Genomic DNA, 21,043 nt, shown 5'->3' with positions numbered 1-21,043 from the left:
TTAAAACATTGAGGATGCTCAGTAAATTGTGTACAGTTTAGCCTTATTTTACATATTGCTGTATATTTCATGTATTCCATAGGGGAACAAGTAGATGAATGCCTGTATTGTGTCTTAATCAAGTGATGTCTTTGATCACCAAATCATGGCGCTATTTAAGCTTGTCAGGTCCATTACAATTGGATGTATCAAACCAATGAGAGCGAGCTTGGGACGTTTTGTCATCATCAGTCACTCATTGGCCACTAAAGGTCAAAGAGTGGTGGCGATTAGGCAGTACACCACAAACAGAATCAAGACACAGGAGAGGAAAAGGCCAGAAAAAATGGATTTGTTTACCATCATTTAAATCAGATCATGAAACAGAAATACTAATTATTCATAGAAGAATCGCAATCACTATACCTTGTTAACTTGTAGCAACATTTATCATAGACAAGTGGTTAAACATAATGCAATGTGAATGCTTTAAAGCCTGTTTGCAGCCAAGTGGAGTGATACGATTTAGATAGTACATTTTACTGGTTGAGTGATCTGATGCACACATAGGCTATCTGTGTCCCAAATGGCACCCTACTCTCCATATAGTACAATACTTTAACCAGAGCCACTGGTCAAAAGTAGTGAAATATATAGCGAATAGGGTGCCATTTGGGACACAGCCCAAATGTACCTTCGCCATATAGATGAGGTCCACCAATGGCGGGGGACCAGTACGGGAAAAAAATGTATGAAATGTATGCATTCACTACTGTAAGTCGCTCTGGATAAGAGCATCTGCAAAATGACTCAAATGTAAATGTAAATGTATCCCCTAAGCATAGTTTCAAGTTTCTAAAGGGTTTCTATGGGGACATCCTTAAGGGGTCATCCATTTCGCTACCAGCAGCTGTTAATGTATATGTACGTTTCATCATTAACACCTAATTATGATTCCTACCGCATGTAAATTATCCATATTAATTCCATCAGATTACAAAAATAAAGTATTTAATAATAAATTATGTATACTGCCTATGGATAAATCGAGCAACTTCAAAATGGATGATGCACATACAAAAGACTAATTGATTTTAACCTGAACATTTTCTCTATTCTGACCATGCCCTTAAACTGAGCATAAAGTCTATGTGTAATCCCACATCAGCACAAAGCAAAAGAAGAACCCTTTCCCTTATATTGTTCAATCTCACACTATGAAGCAGGTGTTTGAAAAGCTGTTTGTGAATGTAGTACGAGGATAAGAGATACCAAAAAGACATGTGGTATCTGTCTTGTTATCATCAATAGCTACACATAAATATTGGACAGCGTACAAATCCATTCCCCCATCTGTGCCCAGTGGCGGTCCAGCAACTAAGAAGCTGATTCTGATTCTGATAGGGGAGTGGAAAGTTGTAGGGATGGAAACATTGTGTCTTGAAAAGCTGAGTGGAGAAAGCAGAGATGATGAATTCGAAACACTCATATTCATGTATTACCTTAATGGTATTCCTGTCTATTTATTTTCCTGGATCTAGTGGAGCATTTTGTTTAAACAGCTGTTTGTATGTCTTGGTCTTGTTCCCAATTGAGCCAATATGACTGTAATTGCTGAATCAATAGTCTGATACAATATGAATATTGCGTTTCAACCCAAATAGCACTCTATTTCCTATTAAAGTGCAATATGTTTGACCAGAGCGCCATGGGCCCTAGTCGAAAGTAGTGGACTATACGGTGCCATTTGGGACACAACCTGGACTTACAGTATGTGTTGTGGGAAGAGAATCACTCAACAGCTCTAATTAGGATCTTAGTGCTAAGAACATTTTAGGAAACTTCGCTCTTGAAGGGATGCATGAAAGGTCTTACAGACCAGTTCATTCAAATGTCACCCTCACACACCTACACTTTGCATGGGTGGCATAATGCTAGGGTTTCCGGCTGACTCACACCTTTATAATGCTGTGGATGTTTCTCATCTCTTCTCTGTATTTGTGCAGTCAGGTAAACATACATGCTTGCAGTGCATTTTCAATTGAGACGTGAACAAATTTAGACATCTTAAGTTCATATCTTTCATTATATAGTATATGAATGAACTATATTCATAACCTACTCTGGGCGATGATATGATTCTGTGAAATATATATAATATTTTCTCCCTCAGAAATGCTACTTCTCCCTTGTAATCTGTTCTGCTATTTCAGGTCGTCCTGTCTGAAATGTTAGTGATTCAATCCAAATCATTTCTGTTGGAGAAGGTCACAGCTGTCTTTCCTGTGTTCCATAAGTGCAGGCCGCCCACCTCTCTTGCCAGTTTGGCAGGCAGATAAGTGTATCTGGACCTTTGCCGTTGCGTTGACCCTTTCCAAACTGCATGTTGTTTAAATATAACAGTGACATCTACTTGGTACCCATTTTGAATCAAACAATATTGGGCAAAGACCATATTTCTGATCGATCTCTGCAGCCAATTAAAAATAAATTCCTTACTTTATTGTGGGGGAAAATGTACATTCATGACATCCAACTGATGATGTTTGGTTGACTTACTAGAGCGTGGTGGTGGTGGTGGTGGTGGTGGTGGTGGTGGTGGTGGTGGTGGTGGTGGTGGTGGTGGTGGTGGTGGTGGTGGTGGTGGTGGTGGTGGTGGTGGTGGTGGTGGTGGTGGTGAAGATGGTGAAAATTGTATTTTACTATTGACCCTGTACCACTGTCCATAACATTAATTCATGAATTTATTAATTCATGCAGGAACAAGGCCACATCAATAGTTAGTTGAACAATGGCACTCTAGATTCCGGAAAACGACACATCCCAATTAGACCTGCTGTATGACTCACTGATATTAACCCCACTGTGGACTGAGGGAGGCTCCCCATTCATATTCTGGTGTTGCCTTGTCTTCTTTACATTAGCGATTTGGCACAGGAGCGTCATGCACCCCAAAAATCAAAGGGGGCACAAAGTGTGTGAGGATGGCTGGGGGTGGTCCAGGGGGGGGCTAGGCCCCGACCATAATTTGGAACATTTTTCAAACACCTGAAACAGCTTTTTCCTGCAATCTAGAGCCATGGTCATCATGCTTAATTCTATGTTTAAACAAAGTTAAGTCTATTTTTCTGCATGTCTTGAGCTGTCTATATCCTCCTGACTACCAACCTTGCCAGCAGGCATGCCAGCTAAGATAGTTAGACAAGCTAGCTACTCTAACTTGATTGATAGCCTGAAATAGGTTCTTGGTAGTTATGAGGTTGGGAGATAGGTTACCAATCTAGGCTAGCTAAAGCCAACTTCATAAAATTGCTAGGTGGCTAGTAGTATTACAGACAAACAACAAAAATAAAAAATACATAAAAAAAAGATTGTATTTGTATTTTTACAGGACAAATATGAGGGGGCACATGCCACTGTGCCCCCTACGGGCATGATGCCTCTGCTTGCGCAGACCATCATGTCAGAGCAGGATGACATGGCCTCAGGTTTATGATATATAAGTGTTGTTTCGATGCTTTTTTTAAACGCACTATTACAGGCTCATTGGAAGGCAAAATAACTGTAGAATAGGATATCATTTTCGTTCCAACTTCAGAGGAACATCTTCTGTCACAGTTAAACTCAGGTATTTGACAACAACTTGAATTGTTTGTTTCGTTTAGGGAAGTAATTGTGGTGTTGTGTGCAGATAATTTAATTATTGATAGAAATGTCGCCTAGTTACCATAAATTGTAGTACTTAACTGTTGATTCATACAGTATTATTCAATGAGGTGGTAATAGTTAACATAAAAGTGAATAATACAATATTGTAATTAAATAAGCAATTACAACATAAGCAACTGCTTTTATTTAGTTTTTCGATTTCAAATGGCAATAAATGCAAATACAATACAGATAAAATAAAAAAAATGTGTCAAAGTGACACCCACATCCTAGGCTACTCAACATGTATCTTCACTTTAATTAATTGAATTGTGATTATGAACATGAGAAAATGGGGCTATATTTAATTCTCAGATTCATCCTAATCTCCTGAGATGAAGTTGAATGTCTTCGTTTCCGCTGTGGCTCTACTTGGTGCCTTCCAACCCCGCTATGAATGTAGAGCTATTGAAACCCCCGGAGCACTTGATCCATTCCACAATCTTCAGGCAGAGCTGCAACAGCAACTCCCTATTCTTCTGCGACTAGGAGAGGAGTACTTCATTCGGCTTGACAACTCCAATCAAAATTCGCCCCAGTCCTCATTGTCGAATAAATCTCCAGGAGCTGCTGCGCGGTCAACAACGGTCAACAGGGCTTTACTTCAGTTTACGCAGCGTCTTCTGCAAGGTAAAGTCGGTAACAGCAATCGGTTTCTGAACAGCTACGCTAACCAGATGGATGATTCCATGGAGAGAGGAAAGAGGACCTGGCCGGGCGAAGAGCCACCGATCTCATTGGACCTGACGTTCCATCTGCTGAGGGAAGTTCTAGAAATGGCTAGAGACGAGCAATTAGTTCAGCAGGCATATAGTAACCGGAAAATGATGGACATATTCGGGAAATGAAAGTGTTAGAAATACATTTGCCAAATAAGTTGTGTACATCTTACATAAACTGTACGTTACTATTCCATTTTTGTTTTACTCTTGAATTGGTTAACTTTTGTTCTTTCATTTATTATTTTTATTTGTAAAATCGAGTTGTAATTCGCTTTGTAGTTATTACATTGTGTGATGAGAAATAGGCAAGGTCAGTTGAAATGCTGAACACAAATATCCTTTAATGTTCTTAATTTATAATCAAGCATAACGTATTTTGTATATATTGTTCAAACATTCATCCTCTCTCTCTGGAATTCCCTCTCATTGTACAACTGCTTAAAGTTTGATAATAAAATAGGCCTACCATATGACTATCAGCAACCAATCATATTTGTTGTGCAAGAGAACGTCTGATATTTATATTTGTAATAAAAACAGTTTCCAAAGTTATATTCATTGCTTGCTGTGTAGACTAAATTGAGTGTCTTAATACATTAAGACGTTTTTCTGACTCACGCGTAAATCTATTGCCAAAAGGTGTGCCAAATTACGCACGGCTTTCTCAAGCCAGAAATCTGCCCAATGACATTTGTTTTTACGGTAGTATAGAAATGCTAGAGAGGATTTACAGAGAAATTACAGTTATATAACGGTAACAGAGTAATTATTTAACCTGTGCCTGCAGCGGGATGCTGACTCAACCAAAACAATACCTAGTATTACAACAATGTCATAGTCTTGAGGTAAAATGAACATCTACTTCTGGTTGTTCAGCCAAGAAAAGGAGAAGACGTGTTTGGGTCCATCTTTGTCATCTGTGTTTTGCTGACTTGATGCCGTATCAGAAGTCATCTGTGAAAAACAAAGAGCAAAACCATTAGAGGTCCCCTATGTCATCAAACTATTGCAAAGCTACTCGTTGTATAAATAGTCTATTGTTCAGAATTTTGTTTGTAAATGGGATCAAATTAAATCTCGCAATGCATACTAAATAAGTAAAGCATAATTTAGAGAGAATATAAAGAAATATTCATGTAATCTGTAGCATGTCCTTAAGGTCCATGCCGAATTACAAGTCAAATGAAGGAAGAATTCTGACATTCCTCAACAGAAAATATTGTTGCTTACATATTCCAAAGCACTAATTTAACACAAGGAAATCAAATATTTTGTAGAGTCTAAAGAGCTTCTTTGAGATACGAAATACAAAATAACTAACATATAAATAAATGTATACCATATTTATCTCACCACACCTGCTCACACCCACAATATGTCCTGTATCAATCAATATGGTGTCCTGAATTACCATATCCACATCCATACAATAACCTCAGAGTACACAAGATCAGTCAGCAATTTGACCTGAGAAAGGAAAATTGCACTAAATTGAAACTTCTCATGTTTTCAATCTAAAGCGGGTAACCTTTTAAGTGTGATAGACTGAGTGCTTAAGTATTAGTCAGTGCACAAATGAAGAAATAAACATATCCTAATAGTAGACTTTATCAGACTCCAAAGCTGATGCAGTAAAATGAACAAAGCCACAACTGTGACACAGAAAGCCACTTCCTGTGACCAAACAAAACAACCAAGCTTTATTTCTTCAGGATTATTAGAGTTGTTGTAACAAGATGATTTTAGGTTATGCAAGTGATGATTTTAGGTTATGCACATGCCACGCCCGCATGCACACACACACGCACGCGCACGCACACGCGCACGCACACACACAAACACACACAAAGACCCTTTCTGATAAACGCCTCTATGACTCTGTAGGCCATTCATTTTTTCCCCCTCTGGAATGAATACAAACTGTTCCAGGTGGCTTTTCCCTTTTCAATTGAATCCACATGATTATGTTGATGTAAACACTATGCTTATTCAAATTAGCACTCCGCATGCAAATGAAACTCAATGGTGATGACATGTAACAGAGTGGTTGATAATTATCCCTATGAAAACAGCAGCGTCCCCCTCCCTGCTTCACCCCTAACACACGCAGGGCTACGGCAACCAGAGAGCAGGCAGGTGTCTCATCATTAAAGCCTCCTGCTGAGGTGAAAGCCACTGCCGTAACCCAGGCCAGGTCCCATGCAGGCCCACTCTGAGTTGAGCAGAGCACAGCTGCTTTAAACAATGGCTGAACTATTCTGATACACATTGGATATTGACTGGTTTCAATAACCACATTTTCCTCATACAGAGGGCAGGAGATAAAAGCCAAGCAATAATAATATTTGTTTTATACTTAAAAATATCCATATGGTTAGTGAACTCAAATGTGACCTTGACTGTCACTGCACTAGACAGCTGCTGGGATGGAGTTAGCCAGGGTTCATAAGTTATCATGTATTATACTGAGACATTTTCAGTCAATTTCACGGCTAGGCTGTAGTGTGTTATAGACGGTCCTCTCACCTGTGTCGGTGGCTCCGCTGATGGGAAGTTAACCAGATTTGTGTTTGGGAACTGAACAGGAGTTGTGGTTGGGGTTGGGAAGTGGACTGGGCTGGCCTGTGCGGTGGCAGTTGGTGTTGGGATTAGGGATGGGAATTGTACCGGGGTTGTGGCACAGGCGGGGCCCTGTGGGTTGGCTAGGGTAGCCATAACACCTAGGGTCTCAATAGGTCTCTGAGGAAGGGGTGGGGGTGCTGTCTGCTGCAGGGGCTGTGGAGGGTTGGCCTTAACGACAGAGGGCCCTGCAGCAGAGGGGGAGACATCTGTACGGGTCGCCCCTGTCATCCGCCTCAATTCTACTTCCTCTTCTCCATCTTCAAATTCTTCATCGTCTTCATCATCTGAACAACAACCAAGAGTTCAAAATACGAAAATAGTAAATAGTTTAATTTTACTTCAGTTTTACATTGATCTTGCTATTGTTATTTGCATAGTTTCTTTTGTGGCACTAGAAGAAGTGATTTTGGACATTGTGAAAGAACATTGAAATGCCAACGTCACACTCAATATTCAATACTCCCTACCTCTCACAAAGTCTATAGTGAGCAGTACCCTCCTCTCCCGCTCAAAGTTAGCTGTGTAGTGATCCATGTTGTCATAGCCACGCTCCACTTTGTCCAGGTGGGAGATGTTAGTGCCTGCAATGAGCCTGGTAGACGGAGAGAGAGATCACAGTTACACTGTAGTTTCTGAGGACCAGAACTATAGTCTGAAATTGGAAAAAAGGGTGTGTGTACTCACTTTTGTAGAAGAGGCTTTGCAGTCTGAGGGAGCAAAGATGAGAAAGGAATTACTTCTCAGAAAACTCTGATGTAGACATTGCACAACATGTCTTCTGAGAAAACATCTCGGAAGACATTGCACAACATGTTTGTAATAACATGTTACACTTTTTATTCTAACATGGTACATAACCAATGATGATATTGATTTATCAATGACACAGAATTTCAGATGCTTATATGGCTATTTTATGTGGTAGTAATTTGTCCTTTCTGGACAAAAATGATGTTTTTCATCACCTGCAGGAAAGTAGCCATCTCTGACTCCTCCATTGTCTGTATCCCTGTCTCCACAATCTTTGCCATGTTCTCCAGGTGCTCTCTATACTTCCTCATGAGGCCGTTTATATAGTCCAGTTTCTCCTGTTGCTCTGCGTTGATCTTCAGGGTCATGTCTCCTTTCCGCTCCTCCAGGACGGCATAAAGGTGATCAAAACTTTCACACACTTTGGATTTCTGCCTCCTGCCATTCTCCTGTTAGACAGCCATGATTGTACTGTAAGGTTAAACTGACAAATAACTAGGTCATATAGATATTGTCAGTAGCAAAAATGAGGGCGCATAAAAATTAAGCATACCATTTGTACCATCAATATTGTTGAAGTTTTATACAATGTGAAAATGTTGTTATAGACGAAACATAAGAAAGGACAAAAGGTTGAAGGCTTTACCTCAACGGTCTTACAGGTCTCATCCAGTTGACTCATGACGCCTTGAATCCTGTCGTTGTTCCCCACTAGCATGGCTATACAGTCAGTCAACTCAGTCTGGAACACACACACATACAGAGGTCCAGCATTTAAAAAAATGTAAGTGACATTTTATGTACGAAGGGGAAGTTTGACTTCAATTTGATATACCTGTAAAGCATCATTATGAAAAAGGAAATAGACAGATATAAACATAAAATAAACAAGTTAACCTTTTGCTTATTGAATACAGTGTTGAGTGGGGCCACATCACAGTCTTTGTGGCCTCCGAACACCTTGCAGAGAGAGCAGGTGGGCACACCACACGTCACACAGTAGATGTTGATCTTCTCACCCTCATGCTCCTCACACATGGGCTGGTGACACTTGGCAGGGTCAGGCTCCGGCTTGCTGCTATAGAACAGGTGACAGTTATACTTTGGGGATCCTGTTTACACCACACATTGGACAAAGACTTCCTGGGAAAAACTCAACAACCCTGGTGTAATCGAGTTACCAGTGAGAGATTGTGAGCGAGGAAGCTATACTGTTAATCGAGCACAGTAATAGGCCTAATCCACAGTTGCTTGATGAGCCTATCACACCACTGTGAATAAAACGCATTCTGCACTTGGCTCCCAGACTCAAGCAACAGGTCCATGTGAAAATTGTATTTGTCTTGTCCTGGTAATTTACTCAAGAACTTTAAATTGATTGTGCAAAAATGATATGCAAAAAAGGCAGGAGCAGATGACGTCTTTTTATAGATCTACTGTTTTGGTTTATTAGGATGTAGTTAAGTGAATTTACATGTAGCTATTGCAGATAATCTACTATGGATAGTTAATGACAGAAGTTGTATTTTAAAAACATTGGGTTTTTCTACGTCAACTATTTTTGTCAACTACTTGTGTACTGTCTATCTCTCCTAAAAGCAGACCAAATACTATATTGATGTCTAGAGAATGTAGTATGGCTCAAATTGGAATAAAAATAGAACTCTCTTAACTGACTGCTGCCTCATTGGCCTGCATTATAAAAACAAAATCGAACTAACAGGCAACGTGTCCAGCCACCCATGAGTAAACCCCAACTTCACAATGAAAAAAACTAATATATATTCTCCTCCAATTTTCCGTTTCTCATCAGTAGTTTTCCAATTCATTCTATATGTTGTTCAGGATAGTAGGTAGTCTTCTTGATGTCCAGATTTGTGTGAGGGTTTGCTGTTTGCCTAATTGGTCAGATATACATGGGACTGCTGCTGAGTGCCTCCGACTAAATTGTCTGCCAATCTTTTTAAATAGGCCTGTAATGTCTCACCTTGAGGACTCCTGTTTGTACATATCAATGATATTCTGTCTGTCTCAGACCAATTGTCTTAGGCCTGCTGTCTTCTTTTAGGCATTTATTGTCTCACCTTGAGGACTCCTGTTCTTGTTTGTACATGTCAATGATATTCTCCACCAGCAGGTTCCTCTGCAGGCCATAGACTCCATGTCTGTCCAGGACCACCTCATGTCTGCAGGACGGGCAGCGGAAACGTCCCCCTGAAGATACAGTGGTTCCTCTGGTCGATAGATAAGGGTTTGAGGCCTACACAGGACATCAGTGTGTCAATGGCGTTAGATAAAGCCAGTGGAAATGTTTAAATATAGGCCTACCAATTTCTAATATTGGTTAGTAGTATTTGCGTTGTTTACTGGTTAAAATGTGTGTTAGTTGATTCTATAATGGCATGGGTCAAGAGGAAACACGTTGTTTCTTTTCAGCATTATAGAATAAGTGGTAATTGAATACTGACAATTAAAGGATGAGCAATACCTTTACTACAATGTCAGAATTCTGTACATGTAATGTATATGAATGGATAAACCTTTAAGAGACAGCAGTAAAGGTTAAAGGTTAAAAGTTCAGCTGTAAAATAACCAACCTACCTGGAAAATATCTTGGGCACATTTTCGACAAAGGTTGTGTTGACAAGGGAGAATCACCACCGGTTTGGTAAACATCTCCAAACAGATAGGGCAAATTAGCTGTTTCTCCAAGCTGTCCATGGTGCTGTCTTGCTTTGTGGAATGTGAATACCCCAGAGATATATTCATTGCACAGTGGAAAAACAAAACCACTACTGCTGTCTTTAGGGATACCAGCAAACAGTCCCCCAACGGTCCCTCAATCCCTAAAGAACTGACTTGGCAAAGATTAAAGATGTCTACTCCTTTAGAACAATGCAGAGTCACTGGGCCTGCTTAGGCGCTTGTTGCTGTCCTCAAAGTTCCTTCGAACGGATCGCATTGCTCCCTAGCTGGCAATCCACTGAGTGTCACAGGCTGTTTTTAGAAACCCCCACGTCAAGGGTTGCCATGCTTACATGCCCATATATGAAAATGTCACGAGAAGGGTTAGGGGGTCCAGCTGTTACCATCTCTGAAACAGGAAGGGGTAAGCCCATACCTCTACCAAACAGAGTGGGCTGAAGTTGCTCCTAGACAGTGATCTTGGGTCAGTTTTGCATTTCCCCCACTAATAGTTACAGTCCGGATTGGGGGAGGGGAAGCTGATCCTAGATCTGTACCTAGACTTCCCCCCGGACATAGTCTTTCAAACATACTCACGATGGCAAGTCACTGCTCTGACTCTTGAACAATAGTGGGCTATAACTCCGTTTAGAGTTGTTAATCAATAAACAATAATTGCCCTATAATGCAATAATGCTTTTGTAGAAAACATTCAAGTTGGCCTACATCTGAGAAATGATTGCGATCAAAGTCAAAAGACTCCAGTCCATATCCCAATGACAAACATAATCTATTGCGAAACATTGGTCACCTAATTTAATACCAGTATGTGTCCTTGAATAAATGATGCTATGCTGATACTGTAAGCAATGCCCCAGTCACACATTTATTCTGAAGCTGTCATCAGTCTACAGCATTAAAACAAATATACCATATATATATATATATATATATATATATACGCATACCAATAAATCAGATACCATTTCATGTTGACTGTATAGACAGATAAAATCATACATTTATTTTCAACAAAATACTTTTGTTCTATTTTTATACATACACATACTCTAATATTTACACACTGAGCTATTTGTACTATGTGACAAGTGAAGCCAATGCACTCCAGAGTGTTTAGGTAAGTGAAAGGAGATGATGGATTTAGTTTGCAGGGGAACAATGACATCAACTACCTCCAATGAAAACAGAAATCAAGATTTAAAAACAAAAACACAACAAAAAAAACCAAAAGCACTTATTTACAGAGAATGTAATGACGTTAGAGTGTGGGAACAGCCATTGGCATAGAAATGAACTGTGTAGTGTTTATGTAGTCTAGTGCCTCTCTACGGTTTGTAGATGTCCAAGTTCAGATGTAGCTCCGGTGGCCATCCCCAATCAACTGTGTCTTTTCACTGGCATTAGTTGGCTGGTGCACAACCGGAGTGTCCACATCTAGGATTACACAACAACATTGTGAATAATGACACTAAAATTCCCTACAATATCAAATGATCAACATAGATACCTTTGTCAATCTTATTGTTGTATTTTCTCTCGTTCCATTCATTGATGTTACACTTCGCTTTCACTATTTAACGGTATGGTTAGTTTGTTTGTTGTTTGCAGAAGATGTAAAGGTATGTTTAGAAATGATTTGTTCCTCTATTATTCTACCAAGATGTTATAAGAAATGTTTCTGAACGGCACAAAGATGATGTATCACATCAACACAAAGCCATCACAACTACTTGTTGTTGAATCTCCAGAGACATGAACTCATTGTACAAATTTGCCCATCAACTTCTCATAATTGATGCGTTGGCAGAAACAATTAGCTATTTATCTGTCTACACTGCTTACCATACATTTGTAAACATGTAATAAACCTTTAACTACCATTCAAAGTAAAACAGTGAATTTGTAAGCAGGGATCTTTTTTCTAACATGGATGTTATATAAATATTGTGCTGTTGAAATCATAGGGCAAGAGAAGGCTATGTGTTTCTTAAGGGATACTTCGTACTTTGGTAAATGGGGCCCTTTATCTACTTCCCCAGAGTCAGATGAACTCGTGGATACCATTTGTATGTCTCTGTGTCCAGTATGAAGGAAGTTAGTGGTAGTTTCACGAGCCAATGCTAACTAGTGTTAGCACAAAGTCTGGAAGTCTATGGGTATCTGACAGCATGCTAGTACTGTTGAAGTCAGAAGTTTACATACACCTTAGCCAAATACATTTAAACTCAGTTTTTCACAATTCCTGACATTTAATTTTAGTAAAAATTCCCTGTCTTAGGTCAGTTAGGATCAACACTTTATTTTCTGAATGTGAAATGTCAGAATAATAGTAGAGAGAATGATTTATTTCAGCTTTAATTTCTTTCATCATATTCCCAGTGGGTCAGAAGTTTACATACACTTAATTAGTATTTGGTAGCATTGCCTTTAAATTGTTTAACTTTGGTCAAACGTTTTGGGTAGCCTTCCACAAGCTTCCCACAATAAGTTGGGTGAATTTTGGCCCATTCCTCCTGACAGAGCTGGTGTAACTGAGTCAGGTTTGTAGGCCTCCATGCTCGCACACGCTTTTTAAGTTCTGCCCACAAATGTTCTATAGGATTCAGGTCAGGGCTTTGTGATGGCCACTCCAATACCTTGACTTTGTTATCCTTAAGTAATTATAACATAACTTTGGAAGTATGCTTGGGGTCATTGTCCACTTGGAAGACCCATTTGCGACCAAGCTTTAACTTCCTGACTGATGTCTTGAGATGTTGCTTCAATATATCCACATAATTTTTCTGCCTCATGATGCCATCTATTTTGTGAAGTGCACCAGTCCCTCCTGCAGCAAAACACCCCCACAACATGATGCTGCCACCCCTGTGCTTCACGGTTGGGATGGTGTTCTTCGGCTTGCAAGCATCCCCCTTTATCCTCCAAACATAACGATGGTCATTATGGCCAAACAGTCCTATTTTTGTTTCATCAGACCAGAGGACATTTCTCCAAAAAGTACGATATTTGTCCCCATGTGCAGTTGCAAACCGTAGTCTGGCTTTTTTATTGCGGTTTTGGAGCAGTGGCATCTTCCTTGCTGAGCGGACTTTCAGGTTATGTCGATATAGGACTCGTTTTACTGTGGCTATAAATACTTTTGTACCTGTTTCCTCCAGCATCTAAAGCCATGACATCATTTTCTGGAATTTTTCAAGCTGTTTAAAGGCACAGTCAACTTAGTATATATATACTTCTGACCCACTGGAATTGTGATACAGTGAATTGTAAGTGAAATAATCTGTCTGTAAACAATTGTTGGAAAAATTGCTTGTGTCATGCACAAAGTAGATGTCCTCACCGACTTGTAAAAACTATAGTTTGTTAACAAGACATTTGTGGAGTGGTTGAAAAATGAGTTTTAATGACTCCAACCTAAATGTATGTAAACTTCCTACTTCAACTGTATGTGTGTGTGTGTGTGTGTGTGTGTGTGTGTGTGTGTGTGTGTGTGTGTGTGTGTGTGTGTGTGTGTGTGTGTGTGTGTGTGTGTGTGTGTGTGTCTTCACCCACTGACTGTGTCCCCTCACCAGTCTCCTTGTCGTGGCGGATCTCCTCCTCCAGGTCTTCAGGGGAGACATAGCTGTCTGTTCCCTCTCCGGGGTGCATGGGCTTCAGCTTTCCACAGCAGCAGTTACAGCAGCAGCACAGGCAGCAGCAGCAGTAGCACCCCGTTATCACGCCACACAAGGCAAAGAGACCCTGACAGGAGAGAGATATACTATAGGTTAACACAACACAAAAACATGCACGCACGCACGCAGACAGACTCAAACGCAGCAGCTCGCACCAATCTTTCCCCTCCATGCACAATAAAACCATCCAGGGATTCCAGATGATTGTGAAAGCTCACCTTAGCCCACCAGGTAGACAGCATGAAGTAGGTGTTGACATTCTCCTCCCCAAACTGCTGGGCCACATAAAGGCCAAGGGAGCCGTAGCTGTCATAAATGTTTCTCTTGGTGACGTCTGACAGAATGGAATTAGCGCTGTTGAGCTCCTTGAATTTCTCTGCTGCCTCTGGGTTATCAGGGTTCTTGTCCGGGTGGTACCTCAGAGCAAATTTTCTGAAAGTAATTCGAAAGTAAATAAATGAACACACACAAATATGGATTTCTCCTTTGTGGTTTCAGAAACTGGGTGAGATGGTGTGTAAAGACAAAGGCTGTATTGTCTGTTTAGTGTTTACCATACAGTTCTATTCTCTATGGATTTCATTATGGTCATTTATTTGACTTATCTAGACACACACTTGTTTGTCTGGATCTAGCCATGCTGGCACTAAGCCTACTGCCCTATCTGGTGTCTGGAAAACAACAACACAACGGAGATGTGGCATCTGCTGTGGTGCGTGAACATGTCTTTTTTAGTATTAGAAACCACTTCGGAGCATGGCTGCGGGAAAATGTTTAGGGGGTGGGGTACTTAGAGATTATTTATTTATTTTATTCTGATTTATCAGGGGGTGCATGAACATGATTAGAGGTTATTCATGTCTGCAATTAATAATAACATTGCAACTACCATCTTGCGTCAAAATAGATAATCGGAGCATCAGGCATGAATCTATACATGTATTAAATTCTTTGTTTAAACAACATTAGGGCATTGACAACACTGTAATGTCCTATCAGTTTTCATTCATTTAAGTTAAATTCATTTATGCCTAGTTTCCATAACAAACAAAAAATGGAGTGAGATTAATTAAAATTACATTAGTAGAAAACAAATGTTCCAATCCTACATATAGATACAGTGAGAAATGATAAAGAGGGGCATATATAGAGTTGAGCGTGTGTGGAACACATGAGTGTGCATAGATTTAGTAGTGATTATTCTGCAATGGAAAATATGAGTCATTTTGGTACGAGTGTCTGTAAGTGATGATCACACCATTTCTTCCCAACGTCATGTGATACAGTATATGATAGATACTGTATACACTGAGTACACAAAACATTAAGCACACCTGCTCTTTCTATGACATAGACTGACCAGGTGAATCCAGGTAAAAGCTATAATCCCTTATTGGTGTCACTTGCTAAATTCACTTCAATCTGTGTAGATGAAGGGGAGGATTTTTAAGCCTTGAGACAATTGAGACATGGATTTTGTGTGTGCCATTCAAAGGGTGAATGGCCAAGACAAAAGATTGAAGTGCCTTTGAACGGGGTATGGTGGTAGGTGCCAGTTCGGGCACATCGGTTTGTGTCAAGAACTGCAATGCTGCTGGGTTTTTCAAGGTCAACAGTTACCCGTGTTTTTCAAGAATGGTCCTCCACCCAAAAGACATCCAGCCAACTGTGGGAAGCATTGGAGTCAACATGGGCCAGCATCCCTGTGGAACGCTTTCGACACCTTGTAGAGTCCATGCCCCGACGAATTGAGGTTGTTTTGAGGGCAAATGGGGGGGATGAAACTCAATATTAGGAAGAAGTTGCTAATGTTTGGTATACTCAGTGTAAACAGTATGTGATTGATAGATATACACGTGGATGTGATAGATAGTGATAGATAAAATGTGATAGATAGTGATAGATATAAATGTGATATATATAGATGTGATAGATAGTGATAGATATAGATGTGATAGATAGTGATGATATAGATGTGATAAATATAGATGTGATAGATAGTGATAGACATAGATGTGTGTCACAAGCGTCGTAGTGAACAGACCAAGGCGCAGCATGTAGAGTGCTCATTCTTACTTTATTAAATGATGACACTTTAACGAAAAACAACCAAACGACCGTCAACAGTTCCGTAAGGTACTCAGACTATACGGTAAACAACCACCCACAAAACCCAAAGGAAAACAGGCTGCCTAAGTATGGCGTCCAATCAGAGACAACGAAAGACACCTGCCTCTGATTGGAAACCATACTCGGCCACAGATGGAAAATGAAACATAGAAACAGAAAACTAGAACAAATTCCCCTAGAAACAGTACCCCTCCCAAAGGTGCAGACCCCGACTGCACCCCAAACAAAAAACCCACAAAAACAACCCCAAACCTAAAGGGAGGGAAGGGAGGGTGGCCACCGTCTCAGACGGTTCCTGTGCTACACCCACTCCTTCCGCCAATCCTCCAGCTACGGAGGTGGCTCCGGCTCTGGGCGTAGCCCCCGTTCTGGGCTGCAGACCGTCGCCGAAGGCTCTGGGCTGCAGACCGTCGCCGAAGGCTCTGGGCTGAAGACCGTCGCCGAAGGCTCTGGGCTGAAGACCGTCGCTGAAGACTCTGGGCTGCAGACCGTCGCTGGAGGCCCCGGGCTGAGAGGCGTCGCTGGAGGCCCCGGGCTGAGGAGCGTTGCTGGAGGCCACGGGCTGAGGAGCGTTGCTGGAGGCTCCGGGCTGAGAGGCGTCGCTGGAGGCCCCGGGCTGAGAGGCGTTGCTGGAGGCCCCGGGCTGAGGAGCGTTGCTGGAGGCCACGGGCTGAGGAGCGTTGCTGGAGGCTCCGGGCTGAGGAGCGTCGCTGGAGGCTCTGGGCTGATGTGCGTAGCTGGAGGCTCCGGACTGAGGAGCGTCGCTGGAGGCTCCGGACTGGGGAGCGTCTCTGTAGGTTCCGGACTGGGGACCTTCGCTGCAGGCTCCGTGCCATGGATCATCACTACTGGTTCCGCGCCCTGGATCATCACTGGAGGCTTTGTGCCATGGATCATCACTGGAGACTCCGGGTCATGGGTTATCACTGGAGGCTTCGTGCCATGGATCATCCCTACAGACTCCGGGCCATGGATCATCACTGGAGGCTTCATGCCATGGATTATTGCTGGAGGCTTCGGACCGTTGATCATTACTGGAGGCTTCCTACGTGGAGCTGGAACCGTTCTCACCAGACTGGGGAGACGCACAGGAGACTGGGTGCGCAGAGCAGGCACAAGGCACACTGGGCCGTGGAGGCGCACCGGAGGTCTGGAGCTCAGGGCTGGCACACCCACGCCTGGCTGGATGGTCACTGTAGCCCAGCACGGGCGGAGCGCTGGCACAGGGCGAACTGGGCTGTGCTGGGGAATGAGGGCTGCCGTGCAAAAAGCAGGCGCAGGATAAACTGGGCCGAGGAGACGCACTGGCGGCCAGATGCGTTGAGCCGACGCACTTCTTCCTGGCTGCCGGCCAACTCTCGCCTGGCAACGCTGCGGAGCCCGTACCGACCACACCGGACTGTGCGTGCGGATGGGCGAAATAGTGCGCATCACCCCGTAATGCATTTCTCGCCCCTCTGCACGCCCGCTCCGCAGAGCCCTCTCTGCCAGTACCATTTCCCGGAATCTCGCGTCGAACTCAGCGCTTGACTCCTTTATTGGCTCCGGTTTGCTCCACAGCTCTCTCCTGTATGCCCGGGAAGTTAGGTCAGGGCTCCCCCCTGACCTAGCCAAACTACCCGTATGCCCCCCCAATTTTTTTTGGGGGGGGCTGCCTCTCAGCTTCCTCTTGCCGTTCCAGCCGTTCCTCCCAGTAACGCCGTTCCGCCTTCGCTGCTTCTATCTCCTCCGGCGGGCAGCGATACTCTCCCGGCCTTGTCCACGGTCCTGCCCCATCCAGGATTTCCTCCCAGGTCCATGACTCCACGTACCTCCTCCCACGCTGCTTGGTCTTCTTTCGTTGGGTGGTTCTGTCACAAGCGTCGTAGTGAACAGACCAAGGTGCAGCGTGTAGAGTGCTCATTCTTACTTTATTAAATGATGACACTTCAACAAAAAACAACCAAACGACCGCCAACAGTTCCGTAAGGTACTCAGACTATACGGTAAACAACCACCCACAAAACCCAAAGGAAAACAGGCTGCCTAAGTATGGCTTTCAATCAGAGACAACAAAAGACACCTGCCTCTGATTGGAAACCATACTCGGCCACACATGGAAAATGAAACATAGAAACAGAAAACTAGAACAAATTCCCCTAGAAACAAACCAACCCCAAAACACCCCCCCTGCCACGCCCTGACCACACTACTATGGTAAAATGACCCTTTTCACTGGTCAGGACGTGACAATGTGATAGATAGTGATATACAGTGAGGGAAAAAAGTATTTGATCCCCTGCTGATTTTGTACGTTTGCCCACTGACAAAGAAATGATCAGTCTATAATTTTAATGGTAGGTTTATTTGAACAGTGAGAGACAGAATAACAACAAAAAAATCCAGAAAAACGCATGTCAAAAATGTTGTAAAATGATTTGCATTTTAATGAGGGAAATAAGTATTTGACCCCTCTGCAAAACATTACTTAGTACTTGGTGGAAAAACCCTTGTTGGCAATCACAGAGGTCAGACATTTCTTGTAGTTGGCCACCAGGTTTGCACACATCTCAGGATTTTGTCCCACTCCTCTTTGCAGATCTTCTCCAAGTCATTAAGGTTTTGAGGCTGACATTTGGCAACTCGAACCTTCAGCTCCCTCCACAGATTTTCTATGGGATTAAGGTCTGGAGACTGGCTGGGCCACTCAAGGACATTCAGAGACTTGTCCCGAAGCCACTCCTGCATTGTCTTTGCTGTGTGCTTAGGGTCATTGTCCTGTTGAAAGGTGAACCTTCTCCAACGTTCTCCCCAGTCTAAGGTCCTGAGCACTCTGGAGCATGTTTTCATCCAGGATCTTTCTGTACTTTGCTCCATTCATCTTTCCCTCCATCCTGACTACTTGGGACTGGGAGACTGGCTGGCATGTGCCTTTTACTGAAGATTGGCTTACATCTGGTCACTCTACCATAAAGGCCTAACTGGTGGTGCTGCAGAAATGGTTGTCCTTCTGGAAGGTTTTCCCATCTCCACAAAGGAACTGTCAGAGTGACCATCGGGTTCTTGGTCACCTCCCTGACCAATGCCCTTCTCACCCGATTGCTCAGTTTGGCCGGGTGGCCAGCACTAGGAAGAGTCTTGGTGGTTCCAAACTTCTTCCATTTAAGAATGATGGAGGCCATTGTGTTCTTGGGGACCTTTTCAATGCATGTCCAATCAATTGAATTTACCACAGGTGGACTCCATTCAAGTTGTAGAAACATCTCAAGGATGGTCAACGGAAACCGGATGCATCTGAGCTCAATTTCGAGTCTCATAGAAAAGGATCTGAATACTTATGTAAATAAGGTATTTCTGTTTTTTATTTTTAATAAATGTGCAACATTTCAAAAAACTTGTTTTCACTTTGTCATTATGGGGTATTGTGTGACGATTGATGAGGGTTTTTTATTTATTTAATCAATTTTAGAATAAGGCTGTAGCGTAACAAAATGTGGAAAAAGTCAAGGGGTCTGAATCCTCGATAGACAGACAGACAGACAGACAGACAGACAGACAGACAGACAGACAGACAGACAGACAGACAGACAGACAGACAGACAGACAGACAGACAGACAGACAGACAGACAGACAAAGGCTTGTGCCTTATTTCCCACCTGTAGGACTTCTTGATGTCATCATGGGTACAGCCTTTTTCTAGTCCAAGCACTTGATACAGAGACTCTCCAGAGGTGGACAGAGAGCGCTGCCTTGGTTCAGACATCCTACCACCAAGGAGACAAAATAAATACCTGGCTTCCCTAATTTTATGCAGCAGTTATCCTTCTTATTCCTTTATGGCATCAAAGTCCTCAGTTAAAGTCCTCTTCCTACCTGGTGAGGTGTATGATGACGATGGAGTTGCAGTGGACTGCTAGCAACTGTTTGTCAGACATGAGGTGCGGTGAAATGAAACATTCATAAACTAGAGGTCTTGAGTTTCCCAAGCCACCAATGGGTCTGCTCTACATGCCTGTGTAGGCTTGATCAGGTTTCAGCTGAGACGGTCTGCTGCTTGTATTGTGTGAGACTGAAGGTAGGCATGACAACTCCTTGTTAAGGGTCTGGGAGAATGATTAGTATAAATATATCAGTTTCACTTAAACTCAAAATGTTTGACAGCAATGCCGCATACAATTCCAGTGAGTTGAGAACAGGTCTTTGATGTCCTAACACCTTGGCATATAAATAAATAAAACAACAATTGACACATCAATTCGTTTGTTTAAATTGAAGCTATTGTATAAAATACTTGATACAAAAAGAATGCTCAATATATAATAGGCATTGAACAGTCAGCCCTGTGCAGACTCTGCCATGAGGAAACAAAATCAATAGAGCATCTTTTCTGGTACTGTCCATCGATGGCTCGTTTTTGGAGCCTGGCCCAGGAATGGTTTTCATGTCATAATATCAGGGTTCAGATTGAACTGCAAACAGTATTGTTAAGGGATCTGAAAAACCACAATCCGTCAATCAGCATTATACTATTGGGTAAAGTATTTATTTTTAGGTCAATATTGGTATAAATGTTACAAATAGGGAGGTTCAAGACCCTCATTAGACATCACAGTAAAAGGGAGGGATGTATTGCTCAACTGGCAAGTGTCTTCACTGACATTTTCAACCTCTCCCTGACTAAGTGTGTAATACCTACATGTTTCAAGCAGACCACCATAGTCCCTGTGCCCAAGGAAGCGAAGGTAACCTGCCTAAATGATTACCGCCCCGTA

General features: G+C 42.3%; 3 protein-coding genes across 5 annotated transcripts; 1 reads left to right on the top strand and 2 right to left on the bottom strand.

Moving 5' to 3' along the window:
- Window positions 1-3,481: 3,481 nt before the first annotated feature.
- LOC115169801 (corticoliberin-like) lies at window positions 3,482-4,556 on the top strand. The gene is made up of 2 exons (XM_029725756.1): window positions 3,482-3,607; window positions 4,003-4,556. The coding sequence occupies exon 2, from the start codon at window positions 4,023-4,025 to the stop codon at window positions 4,533-4,535; it is 513 nt and encodes a 170-aa protein (XP_029581616.1). The 5' UTR covers window positions 3,482-3,607; window positions 4,003-4,022; the 3' UTR covers window positions 4,536-4,556.
- On the bottom strand, window positions 3,813-10,761 carry LOC115169800 (tripartite motif-containing protein 54). Of its 3 annotated transcripts, none has more exons than XM_029725753.1 (10): window positions 10,383-10,761; window positions 9,866-10,041; window positions 8,679-8,859; window positions 8,428-8,523; window positions 7,997-8,230; window positions 7,716-7,738; window positions 7,499-7,623; window positions 6,936-7,315; window positions 5,272-5,363; window positions 3,813-4,467 (listed from the first exon to the last, which is right to left on the bottom strand). In XM_029725753.1, the coding sequence occupies exons 1-10, from the start codon at window positions 10,548-10,550 to the stop codon at window positions 4,458-4,460; spliced, it is 1,485 nt and encodes a 494-aa protein (XP_029581613.1). In that variant the 5' UTR covers window positions 10,551-10,761; the 3' UTR covers window positions 3,813-4,457. The 3 variants fall into 3 exon arrangements, with proteins under 3 accessions (XP_029581613.1, XP_029581614.1, XP_029581615.1); XM_029725754.1 differs by having other exon boundaries at window positions 8,679-8,856; XM_029725755.1 differs by having other exon boundaries at window positions 3,813-5,363; window positions 8,679-8,856; window positions 10,383-10,760.
- A 697-nt stretch (window positions 10,762-11,458) lies between these two features.
- Window positions 11,459-20,092, bottom strand: LOC115169254 (dnaJ homolog subfamily C member 5-like). Its single transcript, XM_029724719.1, has 4 exons — window positions 19,928-20,092; window positions 14,380-14,593; window positions 14,057-14,228; window positions 11,459-11,921 (listed from the first exon to the last, which is right to left on the bottom strand). Exons 1-4 carry the CDS (start codon window positions 20,032-20,034, stop codon window positions 11,836-11,838), a joined length of 579 nt encoding a protein of 192 aa, XP_029580579.1. The 5' UTR covers window positions 20,035-20,092; the 3' UTR covers window positions 11,459-11,835.
- Between the last annotated feature and the right edge of the window lie 951 nt (window positions 20,093-21,043).

Source organism: Salmo trutta, chromosome 31 (genome assembly GCF_901001165.1).
Source record: "Salmo trutta chromosome 31, fSalTru1.1, whole genome shotgun sequence".
NCBI classification, from domain to species: domain Eukaryota; kingdom Metazoa; phylum Chordata; class Actinopteri; order Salmoniformes; family Salmonidae; genus Salmo; species Salmo trutta.
The sequence above is the reverse complement of the archived record's forward strand: the minus strand, read 5'-3'. Positions and strand labels throughout refer to the sequence as shown.